The sequence below is a fragment of the Aplysia californica genome, unplaced genomic scaffold (genome assembly GCF_000002075.1).
Source record: "Aplysia californica isolate F4 #8 unplaced genomic scaffold, AplCal3.0 scaffold00205, whole genome shotgun sequence".
Classification (NCBI taxonomy): domain Eukaryota; kingdom Metazoa; phylum Mollusca; class Gastropoda; order Aplysiida; family Aplysiidae; genus Aplysia; species Aplysia californica.
Window position 1 is genome coordinate 82,567 of NW_004797475.1, and position 21,370 is coordinate 103,936.

Here is a 21,370-nt window from a genome sequence, read left to right on the forward strand (position 1 = left end):
GAGAGAGAGAGAGAGAGAGAGAGAGAGAGAGAGAGAGAGAGAGAGAGAGAGAGAGGGAGCGGGCGGGGATATCATCTCCAAACAAACAGGTTTGTCACGAATGACTTAGTTTCAATTGGCTTGTGTATTGCGTAGGGGCCTATGGCATCTAGATCTATAGATCTGATTATGCTATTTGGAATTCGGATCTTGATCCCTTGAGCTTGCCGGCTGAATTTTCAATTTTCCCGCCAATATAAATTCATTTACAGTTCAGTAAGAACGTAAGATCTCAATTCTCAAAACTTACACCCTCTCTTCAAATAAAAAGCTAGTTTTTTTTAAATCCCTTTAAAGACCCTTTGATTTTATTTTTGAGGGGTTAGATCTAGTGAAGGCAATGTTAAAACTTAAATGTTAGGCTAGATTCTATTCTAGGCTATCGCACGATCAATATTATTATGTTTCCTCGTTATTAGAGAACGTCACTGTCCCTGTTCACATGAAAATTACTATCCAATATAAAGCTTTCACATTTTTTTAAAAATCCAAACGTCAACGTTTTTTTTTCTTTCCAAAATACAAATCGGAGGATTGTTCACGATGCCCGGTACCATGAACTTGGGCAAAATTACGCATAATTTCATAAGTAGAGTCTAGTAAACAGCGAAGCAATAGTTTTCCGAACTAGCATTGTTATGACCAGGGTCACCAAGGTCAGAGGAAGTAGCCAAGGGAGGCTACTCTAAACAAGAGTTTTGATTGGTCATTTACTATCAGTTGTGAATTTTCATTGGATGTTGAAAACTGCTTTGTCAGGAATTTCTAGTTGTATAAAAAGGAGGTGAAAGTGCGCGAAATTCATTTCAGATCGAGTCATCGAGCCGGTTTACTTTCATCAAGTTTTTGTCACAAAGAAATTCTGAACATCATGTCTGGACGCGGAAAAGGAGGCAAAGCTAAAGCCAAGGCAAAGAGCCGTTCCTCAAGGGCTGGACTGCAGTTTCCTGTTGGCAGAATTCACCGTCTTCTGAGAAAAGGCAATTATGCTGAACGAGTAGGCGCTGGAGCCCCTGTGTATTTGGCGGCTGTCCTTGAGTACCTCGCTGCCGAAGTGTTGGAGTTGGCTGGTAATGCTGCTCGTGACAACAAAAAGACAAGAATCATTCCCCGTCATCTTCAACTAGCTATCAGAAATGATGAGGAACTGAACAAGCTGCTTTCTGGTGTCACCATTGCCCAGGGAGGTGTGCTGCCAAATATCCAGGCTGTCCTCCTGCCCAAGAAGTCCGCTGCCGCCACTGCTGCAAAGGCCAAGAAGTCTTCTCAATCCCAAGAGTTCTAAGTGAACTGCTGAAGTTTCAAGACTCACAAAGGCCCTTTTGAGGGCCACCCCAGTTTTCCAGAATGTTGGATCTTCAGTCTGGGTTAAAACCAAATTTCTTCTAGATCTTTCAAGTCTAAGACTACTCTATTACTCTACTTTCGACTCGAGCATGCTGCTTCTACTTCTACATCTATTATCTATGATCTATCTAGATTCTATAAGGAGTGTATAGACACTGTATTGGCGTTGTGGTCTTCTGCTTTTCTGCCTTTATTTTTCTAAAAACTTTGCCACAATTGATCTTCTAGGCCTAGATCTAGATCTAGATTTAGATATCAATTAATTGGAATTGGAATGCTTTTTGTCAGATTGTGATTGCACCATGCCATGTGCAAAATCACCAGAAGCTTGCTTGGCATTCTACATTTAAAGTATGCAGGTGCTTTTGTGTGGTTTGCTTCTTCTTCCTTATAATTATAAATTATATTATAGTTATAGTATAGTCAGCATGATGCTGGTTAACCCCCACTAACACTAGAGAAATGACATTGTTGACGGGCTCTCTGTGGTTTAGACGTTACGTTGTTCGCCTTTCACTCTCGTTCAATAGGCAGGTTGGAATCAAGACCTAGTGATGGATTATCTTCTCTAGAATTTTCTTTCCTGCTTTCTACCATGTTCTCTAGCGTCTGCTTTTTTGTCTACTTTCTGCAGCCATGCTACTCCTTGGCTCCTTACACTTATCTTACACACAGCTGTCATTCAGCCGCACCCCTGATCTTATTCTTGGTAGAGGGTAGGATCTAACACTAGTACTTGTAACACCCTGTCTTCTTGGATAAAGGGAAAAAAATCTCAGAGGTCCAAAGCGCAAATTGCGCACGTTTAAAATCCCTTGGTGGTCCTAAAAAAATCAACTAAAAATCGTTAACAGTAGGCTTTGGCCGCCACCAAGGCAAAATTTTAAAATACCTACTACCTACCAAACTGGAAAATATTAAAAGTTAAATGTGTCCCACGTCACGCGCTCACTCATACAACCTATGCAGAGTTGCGAATGCCGTAAAACACATTACAGTGCATGTATGTTCCAAAACAAACTGGTTGAGGTTGGCGGGTTCTCTTGTGTGGTTTGCTACTTCTTTCTATCAAAACATTTATCTTTTTCTCTCCTTTCCTGCGTTTCTTCACTCTTGTAACGCGTAACACTTCCTAATCTTCAGGGTGGCGTCGGTAGTCCAGTGGTTAGGCTACTGGACCCGTAATCGAGAGATTGTGGGTTCAAGCCTCAGCTCAATCAAATGTGTCCTTTGGAAAGGCACTTTACTGACATGATGACTTTCTTCCTATTTGGCTCCGCCCTTTTTGAGATGGACGTTAAATTTAAATCTCTTGAATAACCTAATAATACATAGCGTCGATGGGGGAATTAAACATTTACATGTACCATTAACATATTTTTTTAATTTTGGGCATTAATAATTATATATATATATATATATATATATATATCATATTTTGACCTAATTAACTCTTACTAAAACTACATGTACATCTAAACTAAACATCTATCATCCTAATCTTTCCTTTTTTGTGTTTCTCTTTTGTAACACTGTAACATCTTATCTTCAGCGCCAAGGATGAAAGAGTATTATATTTTATAATTATGACCTAAATTAGGTTGCTAATGCCGTAAAACGTCTACTAAAACTAAATTTAAGAATAGGATGGAAGTTTGGTGTAGTGATTCTAAATTAAATGTTGATAGTATTAAGTATGATCATTTTCTCTTATAATTTTGTTTAAACATTGCATTTCAAAGATGTTATGTAAATTATGGTAAACTGAGCCAAGATATTAAAATAATGGTGGCTAACTACTGGCCCATGGCTACCTGATTTGGTAGGCCTACTACTAACTACTACTTAGTGCCTTGTCAGACTAAGTTCAGCTTTTCTCTTGAGCTTGGAAGTAATTCATGAATGGCAAGTCCCAGGTCCAATCCTCACATGAGACTTTTTGGGGGACTTTCTTTCACATTAAAAAAAATTGGTACATGACGTGATGTACTGTTACTAGTTACTTAGTGTTCTTGTAAACTGTCAAAGCGTGTGTTTAGGTTTAACGATGAAAGACCTTTTACTTTTAAAAATCCATTCAGATGTTCCCAGAAGAACCTAGCTATCAAACAAGTGAGCTTTGAAAACAACCCAAATTCAAGAACACCTTAAGGCTGAGGATTCGAACTAGAACCATGCCTGTCATACTCACCAGCATGACACTGATCCCACTGACTAGGCTAACAGTGATTAAGTTCAGTAACACTGCAACAGTAGTGAATACAATACTATTTACCCAAGATTCGAAAGATAAGAAGGGTTATCTGGAGAAATATAACTGGTAACTTTGGAAATTTACACTGACCAATTTTCCTTCCCTTTTGAAAAGAATTGATTTATATAATGATTGATAGTAAAAAGAAATATTTAAACGGCGATTTCAAAGTGGCAGCAGTGACGGCTTAAACTTAAATTTAAACCAAGACGTATACAAATCAATCCACTTCACAATCACATGCTTCATTTTCATTTTATCTTTTCTATTCTAAATAAAACTTCACAGTCACAGGTTTATCTTCATGTCATGATACCAGTACATGTACCAGTTGGACTTTGCACCGAGAGTGCATGAGATCCAGCAGTGATAACATTGACAGTGGAGAGTAATTTGTAAACATTCTTTTTTTTAACAGGACTCCTAAAGGACATCAGCGCAGTCTAAATAAGTTACAGTCAAACCTGTTCTAATGACCACCTGCATATTAAGACAATCACCTGTGCAAACTGCTACTTCCCATTTTCTCCCCAGGGGATTTTTTTACATTTATGATAATTAATTGTTAAAGATGACCACTTTCTCCTCAATAATGTGTGGCCGTCTTATTTACACAGCTTCAATTTCAACTGTAGGCAATACAAATTACAAAAATACAAGCTGGTTTTAAAAAGCAACAGCACACATTTCTGTTTAAGCCTAAAGGAAAAGGACCATAAAAAAATCCAACCAAATTCTAGCAGCGCTTCTCTGGTATAGAATCCATTAGATTGAACTGAAACTTTAGATATGTTATGTTATTTAATTATATTTGTAAATTTTTCCCTCAATAAATCCAGAAAATATGCCAAGGAAACACCCCTCTGAACAAGAACAAAGTACAAACAGAGACACCTAATCTCAATGAATAGAACTTATTCTAGTTGAAGAACAACATATATATATATCAAAATAGCCCTTCAGTTCTACACAATAAGAATGAAACGATTTGTCCCTCAAATTCCATTCATCACACTTCTTTCCTTGACAGTGGGTCTCCTTTCGTTTTAAGTAACGACAGTTAGATCTAGTCAAACATTTTTGTAAAAAATTGGACATCCTATTCCCATCAGTTCATTTGAAGATTAGCATTAGCACCATTAGATCCAGTATTAACTATTACTACACTATTTTTACAGTGGATTAGTACGGTACTGATATTTAGTATTAGTAGTGCAGTGGGTTTTTCAACTGAATGATAAAAAACACCCCCATTAATTCCATTTTCAATCTCGAAAATAAAAGATGAACAAAATCTAAGAAGGCATTATAACATGTAGTATGTAGGTTGTCATTAATGTTCAAGCTAATTAAAGTTCAGAATTCAACATGACCAACTTAGTCACAGAGGCACAAGGTGCTTTAAAATTTTTATTGTAAAAAAAACCCCAAACAAGTGAAGAAGCACATTGAATGATTGATACATGTAATGATATGATGGTCTTTGATTTCATGCAAGACAGTGACAGAAGTGACGTAGGATGAAAGACTTGAGCGATGTAAAATTTCTGCAGTGCCTTCCACTCTTAGCCAGAACTTAATATATATTAAAAAACAAATATCGGTATTCTGATTCAGAGAGACAAGGATCATTGAACTAACTAACAAGGAACTCTGAATAATTTTTTCTTCTCTACACACGATTCTTTTTATTAATGTACCAGTACAGTGGAGTCCACTTATAACGAGTCCTGAAACAACGAGAAATCTGTTATAAAGACACTATTCAAAAACCCCGTTTATTCTCTTTCTTTTATCTTTGTAAATAAAATACTGCTATTGCGCAATCAGACCGCCACGCGAGTCGGTTATAACGGAATATTGCTGCTGCTGTGCACAGACCAATTAAACATATTACAAAACCTTGCCAGTTGAGAAAGTTGTTGGTGATCCAGTGAAACAAAGAATGGGAGAGCCCATGCGAACCAACAATGAAGGCCAGAGCGAATGAGTGAGGAGGGTGTGGCAGAACACATCGCGTGATAGGCCAGCCCAGTCTAGATTATCTAGGCATACCGTGCCTCTCACTTCTCTGGTGCGGGATGGAGAGGTCACAATGCTGTGATAGATGGATGGAGTGAATGTGTGACGTACGCAAGCAGATGCAACGCACCACAGGGTGTGGTGGGGTGGGGGACAACACAGCGGGCGAGTAAGCCTTGAGCCAGAGCCCCTTCTTTCTGATCGCCAAGGCCGATTTGTCAACATTGCTAGTGTTAGAGAAAGAAACCTGATTCGATTTTTTATCAAGTAAGACCTAGAGATCATGTTTAACAAATTATCAGGGGAAACACAAAAAGGAATAAACAGAACGCCAAACTCATAGATTATTAGGCCTACTTAACTATCTCCCTTGAATAATTTATTACTGGATCCCTTGTCACGAGAATCCTGCTATAACGGACATTTCGCACCGGTCCCCTCTCTCTCGTTATAACAGGATTCCACTGTATCACAATTCAAAACATCTTTGAACTTCAACTGAGGAACACAATACAAATACAATACTACTATGTGTGTATTTGAATAGCACGAACACACAATTACTTTTCAACATTCAGTTCACCGTATATCTATGATGCAGCGGTCAGGCGCTTTGCTGTTGCAAACAGGAGACCCAAGTAAGGGTAAATTTTTATCGAGTATCTCTTTCTTTCTGCTGGGAAGTTGTATCCCTCTCAGATAGTATTAGTCAGGTAGACAACATGACATCTTTTGTTCAGATTGACTTTTAAGTGCTTTTACTTTTATCAAAACTGCAAAACACACCTCAAAAGCATAAAAATTACAAACACTATCTCATACTCATACCACTTCATTTTCTTGTAACGATAAACCACAGTTTGTAGAAAGTTTAGATACTACAGTTATACTGTATAAGAAAGTACTGCATCAATCTTGTCCCCATGCATCCTTAATTTCGATGAATTATGCAAGTTGCTTGCTGCTTGCACAAAGAAAATCGATCCCATTTTTCGGACAACCAATTGTCCCTTGTTCACTCAAATTAATACTATATTATATCAATAAGAAGCAAACACCTATGCTTCTAACAAGTAACAAAGAAAACAGGTCATTTTTACCATCGTCAATTTAACTACTAACATTAACATCTTATGAATCATTTTGTAATAAGTATTCCTACTGTTCCAATAAAGTGTGTGTTATCAAAAGACTATCGGGTTACTATCACAATTAGAATACTGATTATGGTGCCCATTTTAGTTTTAGTAAGAGTTTTACGGTACTTGTCACACAATGAGGTCACGTAAGTGCAGAAGATTTTAAAATGTTTTTAGTGTTTTACGGCACTTGCAACACAATAATGTCATATAAATGCCGAAGATTAGAGGTGTTACAAGGGAGTAATAAACACAAAAAGAAAGAGGGGAGATAAAGACAACAGATGTTTGATAGGAAAGAAGGAGCAACCCACACCAGAGCACCTGCCAAACACCCACTATGGTGTCCTAAAACCACCCGCACAAAGAAATGAAAACATACACACGACACAAATTAAATGATACAAAAAGAAAAACTAAAATTCCACTGCTGGTGTGCCGTGCACAGAACAAAACGACACTATTTACCACCACCCGAGAAAAGGAACATGCTGCAATCTTCTACCCAGGCACAGAGCAGCATATTTACTCATAAAATTCAACCACAGCATCCTTCAGTATGATGAACCCTTTGGTCATCCAACTGTTTCTTCCTGCTCAGCACTCTACTATAATGACACTGGAACAACTTTTTTCTTCTACAAAGACCAGACACAGAAAATACTCTACCTGTATCATATAGTATTGAACTACTCAACAATTCCAGACTAACAACAACTACACAGTCATGGCACTGGACCATAGAGCCATAGAGCAAAATCCTATGTAATGTACAGATACTTTAATCAATAAAACACTTACAATGAAAATAAAAATGTTCAAACCAGTATATATTTTTTTCTCAGACAGCATTTCATTTATTCATCCAGCAGAATTAATTTTCAAACATTACAATATAACTACTACAAATCTAATAAAACCCACACAGGATAAGTAATTCCACCCATAAGCACCGAAGAGGCAGACAAAAATATTATTCATTAAAAAAGATAAGAGCATTTTAAATTACATAAAAAAAGAAAGAAAAAGAAAGCAGAACAAAATGGAATGCATTAATGCAAAACAGGGAAAAAGTAAAAACACTTATAGTTTAACTAGGAGCAGTGTTCAATTTCACTTTTCCTAGGAGAACACTTCCCAACAGCACATAACAGATGATCTTTGTAAACCAGATGTTATAACCAACCGAAACAGTGGTCTTAATGCCCACAATGTACAAGAAAGAAAAGAGCCAGAGGCAGATTAACACACATGAGATAAAGAGAGACAGAGCAGAGAAAACATTTAGCTAGTACTTGTTGCAGGTAAGGATGATGGAGAGAAGATAAATATTTTTTTAAAACTGCCCATCCAATGCTCCTGAAGCTCAACATAACTTAAAAACCCATTGACAAAATAATGTACAAAGTAATAATACCGATAGTATTTTCTAAACCACATCCACCAACTTTAACCTTTTCATCACCCAAGAGAAGAAAAGTGCGATGAGTAAAACATAGTAATATTGGTGATAACACACTACATCCATCAATAAACTATTAAAAGTTTGAAAAATCAAAGACATGCCCATAACACAATAATTCACTTCCAAATTATGAAAAAGAATTCAAAACTCCCATTAGGCACTGTGGTCCCCCTATCACAAGCTGGTAACCAATCAAAGCATCAAGTCTACAGTACGACATCTGCATATCATTCTTCTGTAACACATCAATAACAGAGGAACACAAATGATAATGGTGTGGTGCTTTAAATGTTCATAATGCTTTTGAGCTGGCTGTAACAAGCAACATTAAGACACAATGTAAATTTCAGAATTAATTTAGCTGGAAAAATTTTTTCAAAATATAACAATATCCATTTTCAAAATAAAACCTGCAACCCCTTGGAACCGATATATTGATGAAGAAAATCTGCTCCTCTACAAAAAATAATCAGAAAGAGAGACTACAACAAGGACATTACTCACAGCAATATTTTAATATAATGCTGCCATGTCCTAAAACAATAGCTGACTTTCACTAGGTACCAGAAACTAAATTTTCAAACTAGCTGTATGCCAAATTTATCTGTTCCATTTGAAAGGCCTATATCAACTGAGCATTTTGGTACCATTCTTTAACCTCTCCGTCAATTTTTAAGAAAATTGTAGTTGTTTAAAATTTGATCAAATTTGTTAAAGTCAGTCACTGGCTGCAACCCCATGTTTGACAGACAATAAAAAAGTACCAAGTGCACTAAACATCTCCACATTAACAGAGTACAATCACTATAACAAATATATGGAGCCTAATTTTTTTCAAGACTGAGATCTTTACAAATCAGTATTTTATCGCCTCAAACACGATGATCTGTCGTTATTTCGACAAAAACTCCGAGCGTTGACCCGGCGGCATGCACCAGCCCCCGCGGCGAGCGAGTCGGCTCTATACTGTAGTGTACCCCGCGTGCGGGGTCACATGCTTTCCGAGTCTCGCGGAAGGATTGATGAAAAATAATTCCAAGTTAATAACTTTATTCTAATAGAAAATGAACTGATCTTTTAATTGATATCAGTTATAAGTCGGTATTATACATATTTTGTGTAAAAAGGGATCTTTAAACATTTTGACGGTGTTTTTAAAAGCTTTCTATAAAGACGCCAAAGGCTAAACTTATATCACGGGAAAGCCCGTTTAAAGCTCTGCAGTTCTCCGCCAATGAAAAGACGGTATTTAATCATCCCTCGTTCCGCAAAGCATTTGAATGCACGCATGTCAATTTTTCAACCGGCCGACCACGCATTCCGACCGCGAGGGGCTTCGCTTTCCTCGGCGATTCTCCAGCTCCTAATGATCGGACATAAAAACAACTTACACCTTTGTAACGTGGAAAAGCTGAACTTTTACAAGGTGTACGGCACTTGGTGTTTTATAGCGAAAGAGCAAAGAAACAGCGATCGGAATTACCCCAATTTTACCAATACCACGCGGTCGGAAGGCCGCGAGTGCCCGCGAGGCCATGTTTACGCTACCTACTTTCACTCTCTCCATAAAGTACACGAAGATTATAAAAACTCTTAAACTTCCCTTATTTATACAAATATACAACTGAACTGTCACAACGGACCCAACCCCCCCCCCCCAAACTTTCTTATCATTAAGGATTCAAAGTACGACTCCGACCTACCTCATTTTCTAAAACTGACTTCAAAACAACCCGTCTCAATCTGCTGTCACATTTCACGCTGAAGGAACTATTTCTTTAACGTATGCCACAAAGAAACTGGTCTTCTAAAATGTGACCCCTCCCCCTGGCACAAAATAATAAAATAAGTGCGTCTTGCACATCTCGTGGTTACTGAGACCACTGCACGCTCATGTTATAAATATACAAATGTCACACAATCGAGTAAAAGCATGTAACAAACTCAGACCAGAGTTATCACCACGTTAGAGCTAAAAAATACCCAAACAATTTAGTACAATTTGACTAATCGAATACTGAAAACACCTAAGAGGCCTTATATCCCAGGTCTGTAAAAACTTTTTGAACTTCTGCGAAGACCTGAAAGAAAGAAAATGAGAAAATATGAATTAATAACAAACAAGGTTTCATTGCTACTATAATTCAATTAATTTGTCGCCGCACCATTGATAGCAGGCAAACCTGGGAATAATGAATAGATATGTACCTTCACAATACAGTTGCTCAGGGCAAACCCTAATTTTTCCTTCTATTTTCAGGTCTGAATGTCGCCCGTCACAACCTTGGAACACCGCTTCGAATTATTTTTGATTTTATCTACGGCTGGATTGGGCCGATCGCCCGACTCAATCGCCTTAAACTGAAAACAAACACGTTTGTTTTTGAGGTGACCGAGTCGGGCGATTAGCCCGATCCCATCCATAGTGGGCACCCCGTATCAGCATTTAATAATACAGTGGAAACCTGATATAGCAGGGATGGCGGGAGTAGAGAAAATGTCCTGTTATATCCGATTCCTGTTAAATCAGAAATGCAAGGAAAGTAGGCATTTGTGGACTAATCCAGCTGTACTTGTTCATGGGTAGTTGCCCTTGCCACAAGTACCCACGAACATGGGTTTTGGCATCAACTTTCTCCTTGTCTCTTTAAACCACATCAGAAGAGCTTGGTCCACAGCATCAGCATCGGGTAGTCACATCTTCTTTCGATCCAGAGCAAACTTCCCATTGGAGTATGCTGCCACTATCTTCTCTCTATCCTTGATAATGGTGTGAATCGACCCTCGTGGAATGTCGAACTGACAACAAATCTCTGCCAGTGGAGCTTGCTTTTTGTCAACATCCTGGATTATTTGGTATTTTTTGTCAATTGAAAGGCATTTTCTCTTGAGCTTGACATCGTTGGTGACACATTACGCATGTGTGTTGCTAGGTTTCGGGCTAGATCGAGGTCTGCAGCACACCGCAGCCCTCTCTCACTTCACAAGCAGCGTGTGCTTGCTGTGGCATGGCTTGCGTGGGCTTGCTCCATCACTGCGTTACTCTCTCTCTCTCTCTCTCGCTCTTACTGTTTACACATTGTTAACAGCTTTTGTCCCTGCTATAACCGGTTGGGGGGATTTTAAAAATCCCTGTTATTACCGGGCCTGTTATATATGGTTTCCACTGTATTTCTTTCATCGCGGCCCTTATATTATCGTGCTCATGTGCCGTAGAATCTTCGCATTGATAATGTCTCTAGATCAAGATCTACACAAATTTGCAAAAAAAGTTTCTTTCTGACAGTAACTTTCTGTTTAAGATCACAACTCAATTTACTTGATCAACGCGCAGATTTTCCAGCCGCGGCAACAATCCGAAGATAGACAGAAGGAATGAGTGAATGATAGAAAGGAGAAAATTGGCACAAAAGGTGCGCCAGATTTTGATCCATCAGCATGTAAAAAATGTACTGCCGACCAATCGCACCGCAATGAATGCAAGGGGCATAGCAGAATAATGGCTGACTGAATGAAATGAATAATCTGGCAGGTTTCTATAAACATTAACTTGTTGCCGAGAGAATTACGGTAAATATCCGTAACTTATACAAGACGAGTGTATGTATGTATGTGTGTGAGCATGTGTGAATATTGTTCATACATGCATAAATGTAAAGTGCCTAGAGCTGTGTTTACACGGGAGTGGGCGCTATAGAAATGAATTTCATTATTATTATTATGCACAAGAAAAGACTATACTTATTTTGGGCTTTGCAGATTTGGTGCTTTTACACCCCCATTAACACAATTTAGATTAACATCTGCATGTCAGGTCCAACCCCAGTTGAGAGGGATGCAGCATCCTACCAGAAAGAACGAGAAACTAAATAAAAATTTATCTCCACTCAGAATCGAATTTGGGTCTTCTTCCTGTGACAATAAAATGCTTGACCGATAAACCACAGACGCCAGTCTATTCTTATTATTACACTGGTTACTCCAAACATATGACAATTAATTATGTTTGTACAGTACAACTTATCTCTTCCCCAAGCAATCAATCAATAAATAAATATTACTTGTTCAGGGGATCCTGATGCATCAATTTCTGAGATCAGGTTCAGAGTTCGAAAGCTTTCTACGATAGGCATAGTGGATTCCTTGTATGTCGTTAACCTGAAATAGAAAGAAAATGGATCAAACACTGAATTCCATTCCAAGGCATAACAAAAGAGCAGAATTTTTAAAAAGCACCAGTATTTGTATATAGTGGCAAACAACAAACCTAGCACACTCTTCTACTGATCTTTCAGCATGTACCCTGATGTAACTGAATGTAACCACAGATCATTATGTGTACAAATAAGACATATCTCATCAAATGCAGTCGAGTCTACTATATTACCACCTGTCCAAGACAATCACTTGTACAAACGACCATTTCCTGCTACTTTCCACCTTGCATTTTTTACTACATTGTAATGGCACTATCCAAGAGGAACACCTGTCTCAGATTACCACTTTTCTCCTCTACACTGGGTGGTCATCTTGGAAAGGTTCGACTATGTCATTAACCCAATTAACTCACTGACTACTGTTCCCCTCACAGGTATGGGACAGGTGGTCGGTTTGCTGGTACAGATCCCGTACCCCCTGACGGGATGGATTCCACTGCTAGTTTTACCACTTCTTTCGTTTTGTGCCGAGTTTGGCGGATGTTGCGTGGTAGCTTTATAAGTAAATTAAGGTGAAAGACAGTCACCCCAGCTGGGGTTGGACTGATGGGAAATAGCGCTATGCTTTTTCTATACAGTTAATAGCAACTTGATAGACGCGTCGAAGAAGTCGCATGAGTAAGAATCACATAATTTCGCTGTTTTCGATACTTCTGTTAGTTTTACTTGTTCTAGTGACTCAGAATATGATATGTCTGATTGTTAGGACCCTGGATATGTACCCGAACTCAGCCAGAGTCTTAGTTTTCAGGCTAGATCTAGCACTAGTACTGGTACAGTTGTTAACACGAGATCACAACTTCGTGCCCTACATCTGTCTCGCATAATTCGGTGTATGGGTCTGAATCAACCCACAGCCCAGCCTTTATATTTTCACCAAACACTCACACGTGCACACAAATCAAAACAAAACACTTTGAACTCTTATTTTTGTAGTTGTTGTGAATTTCATCATTCTATCTGTCTGTCATGTCTCTGGAAAATTTTTCTAAACATCGAAAGCATGCCAATTTTTTTTCATCATAGAAATTAAAATATTAGACTTAAACAACTTTAGTTTTTTGTATTAGATAAAGCTTGAATGTAACTTTACTGTGTCAAAAATAATTACAACAGGGTAATTCTAAGAGTTGTGGTGTTTTGAAATACTCCCAAAAACGAGAGTATACAGAGCTAGTGACCAGTGAAAGGGCCCGGTAGTCAAAGAGTTAATGGCAAAAAAGCTGATTTGATTCTCTAATAATCAAAGTTTTACACTTTCCATTTAGTGCTTTGAGAAAAGGAAAAAAAAGATGGTGTTTTACTTGTTCCCTATTTAATTTCCAAAATGAAATTAAACAAATGTGCAGTATCACCAGTGGCCACAACTGTAACAGAGTCACAAAAGCTGCTACACTGCTTACCGTTTCTTCAGGGTATCTGCATTGTCATCTGTCCTGTTACTAGTGGCACCCCGGGACAAGCACCTATCAACACATACCTGAAAAAACAACAACTATGTCAGACAAACAGCTTTTTGTTTCTTTTTGCCAATGATGGTTAAGTGTGTGTGTGTGTGTGTGTGTGTGTGTGTGTGTGTGTGTGTGTGTGTGTGTGTGTGTGTGTGTGTGTGGGGTGTCCACTCGAATTATTGTATTCCAATAGCTTTTCATATGTCTTTTTTTTATGTATTAGGAATGCTGCTAAATAGATCACAGAATACATCAGACATCCATACTATTACAATGCAATCACAAAATCATATATTTCCTAACAATTTTTAAATGATCAACCCACTTTAAATCTCTTGCAACCTATAAGGTATTACAAAGTTTCCCCAGCTTTACAGGTACGGTATGCATCATATTAATAAAACACACTGTACGCATAAAAAAAAACCCACACATTTTTTTTCGTATGAACAAGTAACTTGCTGAAATAAAACAGTCCTACTATTATAAATAGAGATATTTACTTTTCTCCTGCCCTACTATGTGTCTTGCATTACCTAGCACTAAACAACCATTACTAAACAGTAATAAAGTAGCACTTCTCTTTAACACAAAACCAGAACAATCAACATCATTCATCAAAATCATTTGTGTCACAGTGCCTTGGAATCAGACGCTCTGTCAATTTTTCGGCACGTAGAGTGTTTGGCATCATCTTAAAACTTGTTCATTTGTCTTACTTTTAATGAAAAAAGAAACCATCTACCTTAAATAGAAGTTGAGATATTTGCAATTGATGGAGGTGGCGATCACCTGGTATCAGTGATAAAATAAGTGAGAAAATGGCAAACTTTGAGGCTACTATCAAGCCTCATTGGATAGCGTTATATCCAGGCGACTCTTACATAAAGCCACAGGCTTCTATCAAGACAAACATTTTTCCTACCTGATCAGGACAGCTAAAGAAGAGTACTCTTTTCACATCTGCAACCTCTTTCATGGCACTATTCCAACCATCCAGGTTGTCTTTGTTTCTAGGGAATCCATCTATAAGGAAATTTCGAACCTGGCTGTTTTCCATTTCCTGTGTAATACATGATCACAATTACTATGACATAAATAAATTAAGAAACACATGAACATAGCAATGGAATTCCATTAGACGAGATCAGAAAAATTGTATAAAAATGTACCATTGGTACAATAATCTCATTCTTGAACCCTCTTTACAGTTCTTTAAAAATCTTAATAAATCTATTTTAACAATTCATAGGAATATGAAAAATCTGTGCCTGCAATTCATAAGTACTATGGAAGAAGAGGAACACAGTACAAATCAAAATTAACCGCTGAATAAAAAAAGGGTGAATTTATATTGTATTGGAGGAAGGAAAAAAACCCAAACCAAAAACCATTTGTTTCAAAATGAAAAGCCAGTATGACAATCCCTCCCCCCTAAAAAAATTAAAAATTTAAAAAAAAATTAAAAAATTGACAAACATTGAAGGGGTTCAGAGACATCTAGCACAGTGTTGTTTGGTTCAGTATAAAAAAATTAGTAAAACTACACACATTTAAAAAACAAAAACAAACAAAAATTAAATTTTAAACACTAGCTGTCTATAGTCAGACCAAACTCTAAAAAATACCCACAAAAACAGAAATGAGCAAAGATATAACAGGGTACAGAAATTCTGATTAACAAAATACACAGGATTTGAAAGGACATCTCATCATTTTCAGTTATCACTCATAGTTGAGAAAGACAGAGAGGGAGAGGGAGAGGGAGAGGGAGAGGGAGAGAGAGAGAGAGAGAGAGAGAGAGAGAGAGAGAGAGAGAGAGAGAGAGAGATAATTATAGTCACAAAAAAACATTCACTGGCATAGACAGACGTACTCGTTTCAAAAGTGAACATGTGATTTCTACAGGAACGATGGTTCCATCCTTTATGTGTTTGGCAATGAGTTCACCATACTCGGAACCAGTCGTCTGACGCTCTTGTCTCAGTAGCTCCCCAGCCGATAAATGCTTAAATTTGAAGACCTAAGGAATAGTTGAGAATCAAAGGTTGTATTAATTTGTGGCATGCTGCTCAGCATTTTTTTAAACGATTTACTTTATACCATTAATACTAAGACAAGATATAAAAACATGGCAGTCAGTTCTGATACTTTGATAGGCATTTCAGGATCTTAAAATATTTTCCAGATGTGTGTGTATCATACATTAATATATATAGCCTACACAGAGGTGTTTCTTGCCAAGATTCCCTTTAAAAAAAAATTCAAATTACATAGGAACACAGGCAATGGATAACCAGATCTTTTTTTGACTGAGCGATTGAAAATACACAGCCTCAAACATGACAGACAAGAATGTTACTGTTATATTTCTCTTCTAATATTAAGGTTAGTTTTTCATTCACAAGCTTGTTTCAAACAGAAAAGAGGCAACAAGTTGATCATGTGATACAAAGGCAAATTCAAAGTGATGAATATATTCTTTCAACAAAAAGGCCCTTTTCATCTCAGAGCGCTTTAAAGGCCAATCCTCAAAATTTTCATTCACGATATATACAAGTACTGTTGAAGACAAGAGGTGGCCTGTTAGTATAGTGAGATAATTTTAGACAGAGGATAAGTTTAGCAGTCTTATATATGGCACACTGACACAGTTCAGTTTGACAGCAAACCACAGCCTGATAACACCACATTACCTGCAGACTGCAAGCACAGAGAGGTCAACAGTGAAACCCACTTTATATCATTATCAGGTCATCTATTAAAGGAGGGTCAACTTATCGATAAAATTTTGTAATGCTGACCTCTGCAACACTTGACCTATAACCACTTGACCTACCAGAGCAATAATGCAGATGAGAAGCTCTACACACACTGAAGAAAATAAGGATGATAGTTCACTATGCGGTCATGTAGATGATACCACTGCCCCTAACAAAAAAAGGAAACTTGAGCGAAGGCCTCATAGCACAAGGGGGTTGTTAATCTCAAAGGGACCACAGAAATTCCATACCATACAATAGTTGACCAAATAACAACTGGCTTTTTTCGTACTTGACCCACCTCATTAATTTTTTCACACTGAGTGCCTTTTCCTGCACCAGGTCCCCCAAGCACAAAGACAACATTGTAAAGGCTTGCTGAGTCTCCAGACATGACTTTTCCACTTGAGGCCAGCACGTTGGGACAGTAACTTCTGCACTGAACGAGTAGAGATGCACAACTTTTGGGAGGAGTCAAGGAGCGTAGCAGGACAGCTCCTAGCTTGAATGTTAACTTCAGTTTTGGTGATTAACTGAAAATGGAACATAGGAAAAACAATAACAATGTTTAATTAAGTCTGAATGATCAACTTAAAAAATCTCAGAAAAGATAGAAGAGGACCAAAGTCACCCAAGACTTCAGAACAATTATGGCTATCCCATGCCCAATTTTGGGTGGGGGAAAATGCATCTACTGCAGACTCAATTTTCCCCAACTGTATAAATACACGAGTTATATTCTTCCAATGACCAACTCTGTGAAAGTGTAGCCCATGAACCCAAATACTGTATACACTATTATACACTGCCACCTGCATTATCACAGATCAGTATCTTGTTTCTGAGCTTCATTTGAATTCGATTTGGTTGATGATAGGTACAACAGTGGTTGTAAGTGGGAACCTGTGCTTTCTTTTAGTGCAGTCTCCATAAATTCAGATCTAGATATTTCCTTTCAATTTTCAATAACTAATTTCAATACCACCTTCATTCATTCGCTTTAATATTTATTTCATAAATCAAGAGTGACTCCTTCTCTAACTTACAATTCAATGGGAGACACCCTCTCTCAGACACTTTTTAAAAAATTGATGACAAACCAGTTTGTAAATATGTAAATGAAGCAAAATTAGGTGCCCATGTGGAAACTTATAAGACTTATTGAATTATTTCCAATTTCGTTTTCCAGCACATTATGTTTTGTGTGTTTTGAGCTTCTCTCCTGATACATTTTTCACGTCAAAATCCAACTGGCATTCGTCAAAAATGGGAATAAATTGTAAGTATCTGAAGAGCCTTCGTAAGACCTGACATTCCTAAACATGTTGCAGAGGTCAGAAAATAAGAACAACGTCCTTTCAGGTTATCTGGTGTACAATTTTCATAAATCATCCTGTACAAACAGCAGCAAAATGAGTATTTTGTGAGAAATATTTATGCGACGGTCCCTTTAGGATTGTGATAAGTACTATGATGACCATAAATTTCTACCTACTTGTGAATATATATCTGAACGACACTGACACTATCTGTTTCAAATTTTTCTGTTGGTAGACTTATCTCTACTTCTTTTTATGCCAGTATCGAGCCAAGTTTGGAAAAAGGAAAAAAAACACCCCTAAATCCAAATCTGAGTTTCTTTCGATTCCCAAAAGATAACGAAAGGTAAATAGCCTACTTAATTATAAATACGATCTGATGAAAAGAAGAAAAACATGGCAAAACAATGACAATGTGATTGTGGTACTACCAGACTGACATGCATGCACAAACTTAGCACAGTCCAACTTTGTTATTTCAGCTATCAATTGTTTTTATTCCGGCCTAAATACCCAAATTGAGCTTGCATTCTACTGGTGAAAGATATGTTGCATGTGAAAAGAGAGAGAGAGAGAGAGAGAGAGAGAGAGAGAGAGAGAGAGAGAGAGAGAGAGAGAGAGAGAGAGAGACAGAGAGACAGAGAGACAGACAGAAAGCGAGAGAGGTGGGAGAATGAGAGACAGGGAGAGAGAAAGAGAGAAAGAGAGAGAGGACAGAGGAACACTGGAGAACAGCAGTCTTTCTGAAAACTAAGCGATTATAAAGTATGCCCTTAATAATTACCAGTGATATTTTTTTCATATCTATAGAGACGAAGTAATGTATGCGTCTACTAGAACTAGGATGTATGATAGCTTAGGTCAAAAACAACTCTTACAGCTTATGGCCGAGCTTATGCGATAGAATTCACAGACCCACTTCTTTGTTACAGGGCTAGTAAACTAATGAACTAACTACAGACGGCACTTCATTTTCTCATGACATGACAGCATCCCTGAGCACCGCAGTGGCAGTCATTCCCGCGAAGAGGTTTTCGTGCCCCGCGCCGCGCAATAGGCTATGCAAATCAATGCACTGTTGTTATGGAGCGCTGCCACGAGTGACACCTCTCTGTTACTGTAAACCATCTCTGGTTAGGCCGGGACCACTTCTTCAAAAGAGTGCCAAGTTCTAATACCTGAGCATCATCATGAGATTGGGCTGAAAGAATTACTAGATTCTAATCTACATCTAGATCTCTACAGCGAGCACCTAGCACACCTCTGTGATTAGCCCAAATATAAATGACATAGTTCTGCAACCTATTTTTGTTGTCTTCTGGGGCTTCCCTCATCAGTTGACTAGATCTTACCGTAAAGGGCACCCCTTGTATTAGCTATTAGTAATAGTGCGCGATGGACTACGTCACTAGGTTTCATCGCTGACTGCTTGTGGGCTGCGTTTGAGCGCACGCGCTCGTGTGTGTGTGTACAGCTTTGAGGAGAAGGTAAATTTAAGAAACAAGAATTGCTGAGATCTGTTTTTAAAAAGGTAACACAAATAAAACAAAAAAACAAATGCAGTAGTAGCCACGTTCACGGCAGCGTGACCGTAGTTGGCAGGCTACGTTCACTGCGCCCTGAAAGCAGTTTGCAGGTGCTGTTGAGGCTATATTCACAGCACTCAAGCGTCGTTTAGACGGAGCGTCCACTGCCAGTTTAAGTAAGCCGGGTTTAGCCAGTGACGACACTGACATATTTAATATTTTGGTCTGCTTCAAGCGTAAGCAGTGATCCTTGACCGATCGACCATGTGTCATTTTCCCTTACACACTGAGCTCTGGCTCAGAGCTTGCCATGATTTACAAGGGAAAGAGACGAATTCTCAATTACGCAACAACCAACGAATTAGGATATTTTATGACAAAAATGTATACGCCTATCAAAGATGTTTCAATTACTGTAGATCTATTTCGCGTCCGGGCGAGACTTGGGCTCACTTGGGCGCGACCTTGTGTTAGCGCCTTACGGCCCGCGATATACGAGTGTAAACAAACGTCCCAGCCTTCTTGAGTTGAAAGCGTGCAATTTTGTCTGCGGGCTGTGTGTGTGTGTGTGTGAGAGAGAGAGAGAGAGAGAGAGAGAGAGAGAGAGAGAGAGAGAGAGAAAGAGAGAGAGAGAGGGGGGGGGAGAAAGAGAGGGAGAGAGGGGGGGAGAAAGAAAGGGAGAGAGGGGGGGAGAGAAAGAGGGAGGGAGAGACAGACAGAGAAAAATAGAGAGGGGGGGGGGGTGGGGGAGAGAAAGAGAGAAGGAAAGAGAAGGGGAGAGACAGACCGAAAAAGAGAGAGACAGAGAGGGTGTTTGTTATTTAATATAATAAAGAATAATTGACTCCCGTCATTTTCTCTCTGCGTCGGTTCCCAGGCTGACCCGGTGCAATACAGTCATTGCTGTACCCATTTTATGACCAGTCCCATCTTCCGAATCCCACCTCTTGTTTCCCACGTAGGCTACCGTACTCATTCGATTTTCTATAGGGCCGAGATCTAGATCTAGAATCTAGATCTATCCCATATCCCGACTTTTAATTCAACTCATGGGATGGAACACTTGAAGCTGGCCAAAATATTAGATCTAAATATACATCACTGTCGTCACTGACTTAAACCGGCAGTGGATGCTCCCCTTGCCCTTGTTAAACGAAGCTTTAGTACTTTAGTCTAGTGCTGTGAAAGTAGCCTCAACAGCGCCTGCAAACTGCATTCAGGGCGCCATGAACCTAGCCTCCTTACTCAACGTAGCCTGCAGACTACGTTCACGGCCGTGAACAAAGCCACTGCGGAAAAACAAAAACAACAAAGTCGGCGAGGACTACAGTAGCAGCAGCAGCAAACACAACAAAACGCTCAATAAAAGTTCAAGCAGTAGACTACACGAAACAAGACCTAGAAATCTATCTAATCTAGAGATATCTCTAGAATCTAGAGATATCTCTAGAATCTAGATCTAGTGATCTTGACATCTGTGTACTGATAATCTAATTTTATAACAGCACTTCAATAGGCTAGATTTAGATCAACCAATTCGTCAAACATCATCATAAATAAGTTCGAATACAAATAATATTTTTAAAGATCTAGACTTCTAGACTCTAAGATTTGGTAGAGGGGACTCCGAATACTCTTCAACTTATTCCAAGAAAAATATCCTCTTACCTCAAAGAAAGCTTTACTGAAACGAGCTTTGCAGTGGAAGGCTACCTCAGCTTTCGTATTGTCTGGCCAAGGGCTTTGCTATAGTTATAGGAGGTTTGTTGACACAATCACCGCAATTCACATTACACGACACCAGTGAACAACGAGGAACGAGTTTCGAA

The 21,370-nt window shown here is 38.5% G+C and overlaps 2 protein-coding genes across 2 annotated transcripts; one reads left to right on the forward strand and one right to left on the reverse strand.

The window, feature by feature from the left end:
- The first annotated feature begins 694 nt into the window (after positions 1 to 694).
- Positions 695 to 1,744, forward strand: LOC100533458 (histone 2A.X). Its single transcript, NM_001204735.1, is given in 1 exon segment — positions 695 to 1,744. A coding segment is annotated over 1 exon segment (414 nt). The 5' UTR covers positions 695 to 910; the 3' UTR covers positions 1,325 to 1,744.
- Positions 1,745 to 9,929: 8,185 nt separating this feature from the next.
- Positions 9,930 to 21,346, reverse strand: LOC101852023 (UMP-CMP kinase). Its single transcript, XM_005099176.3, has 7 exons — positions 21,210 to 21,346; positions 16,998 to 17,229; positions 15,811 to 15,957; positions 14,860 to 14,997; positions 13,887 to 13,963; positions 12,328 to 12,424; positions 9,930 to 10,347 (listed from the first exon to the last, which is right to left on the reverse strand). The coding sequence occupies exons 2-7, from the start codon at positions 17,088 to 17,090 to the stop codon at positions 10,294 to 10,296; spliced, it is 606 nt and encodes a 201-aa protein (XP_005099233.1). The 5' UTR covers positions 17,091 to 17,229; positions 21,210 to 21,346; the 3' UTR covers positions 9,930 to 10,293.
- Between the last annotated feature and the right edge of the window lie 24 nt (positions 21,347 to 21,370).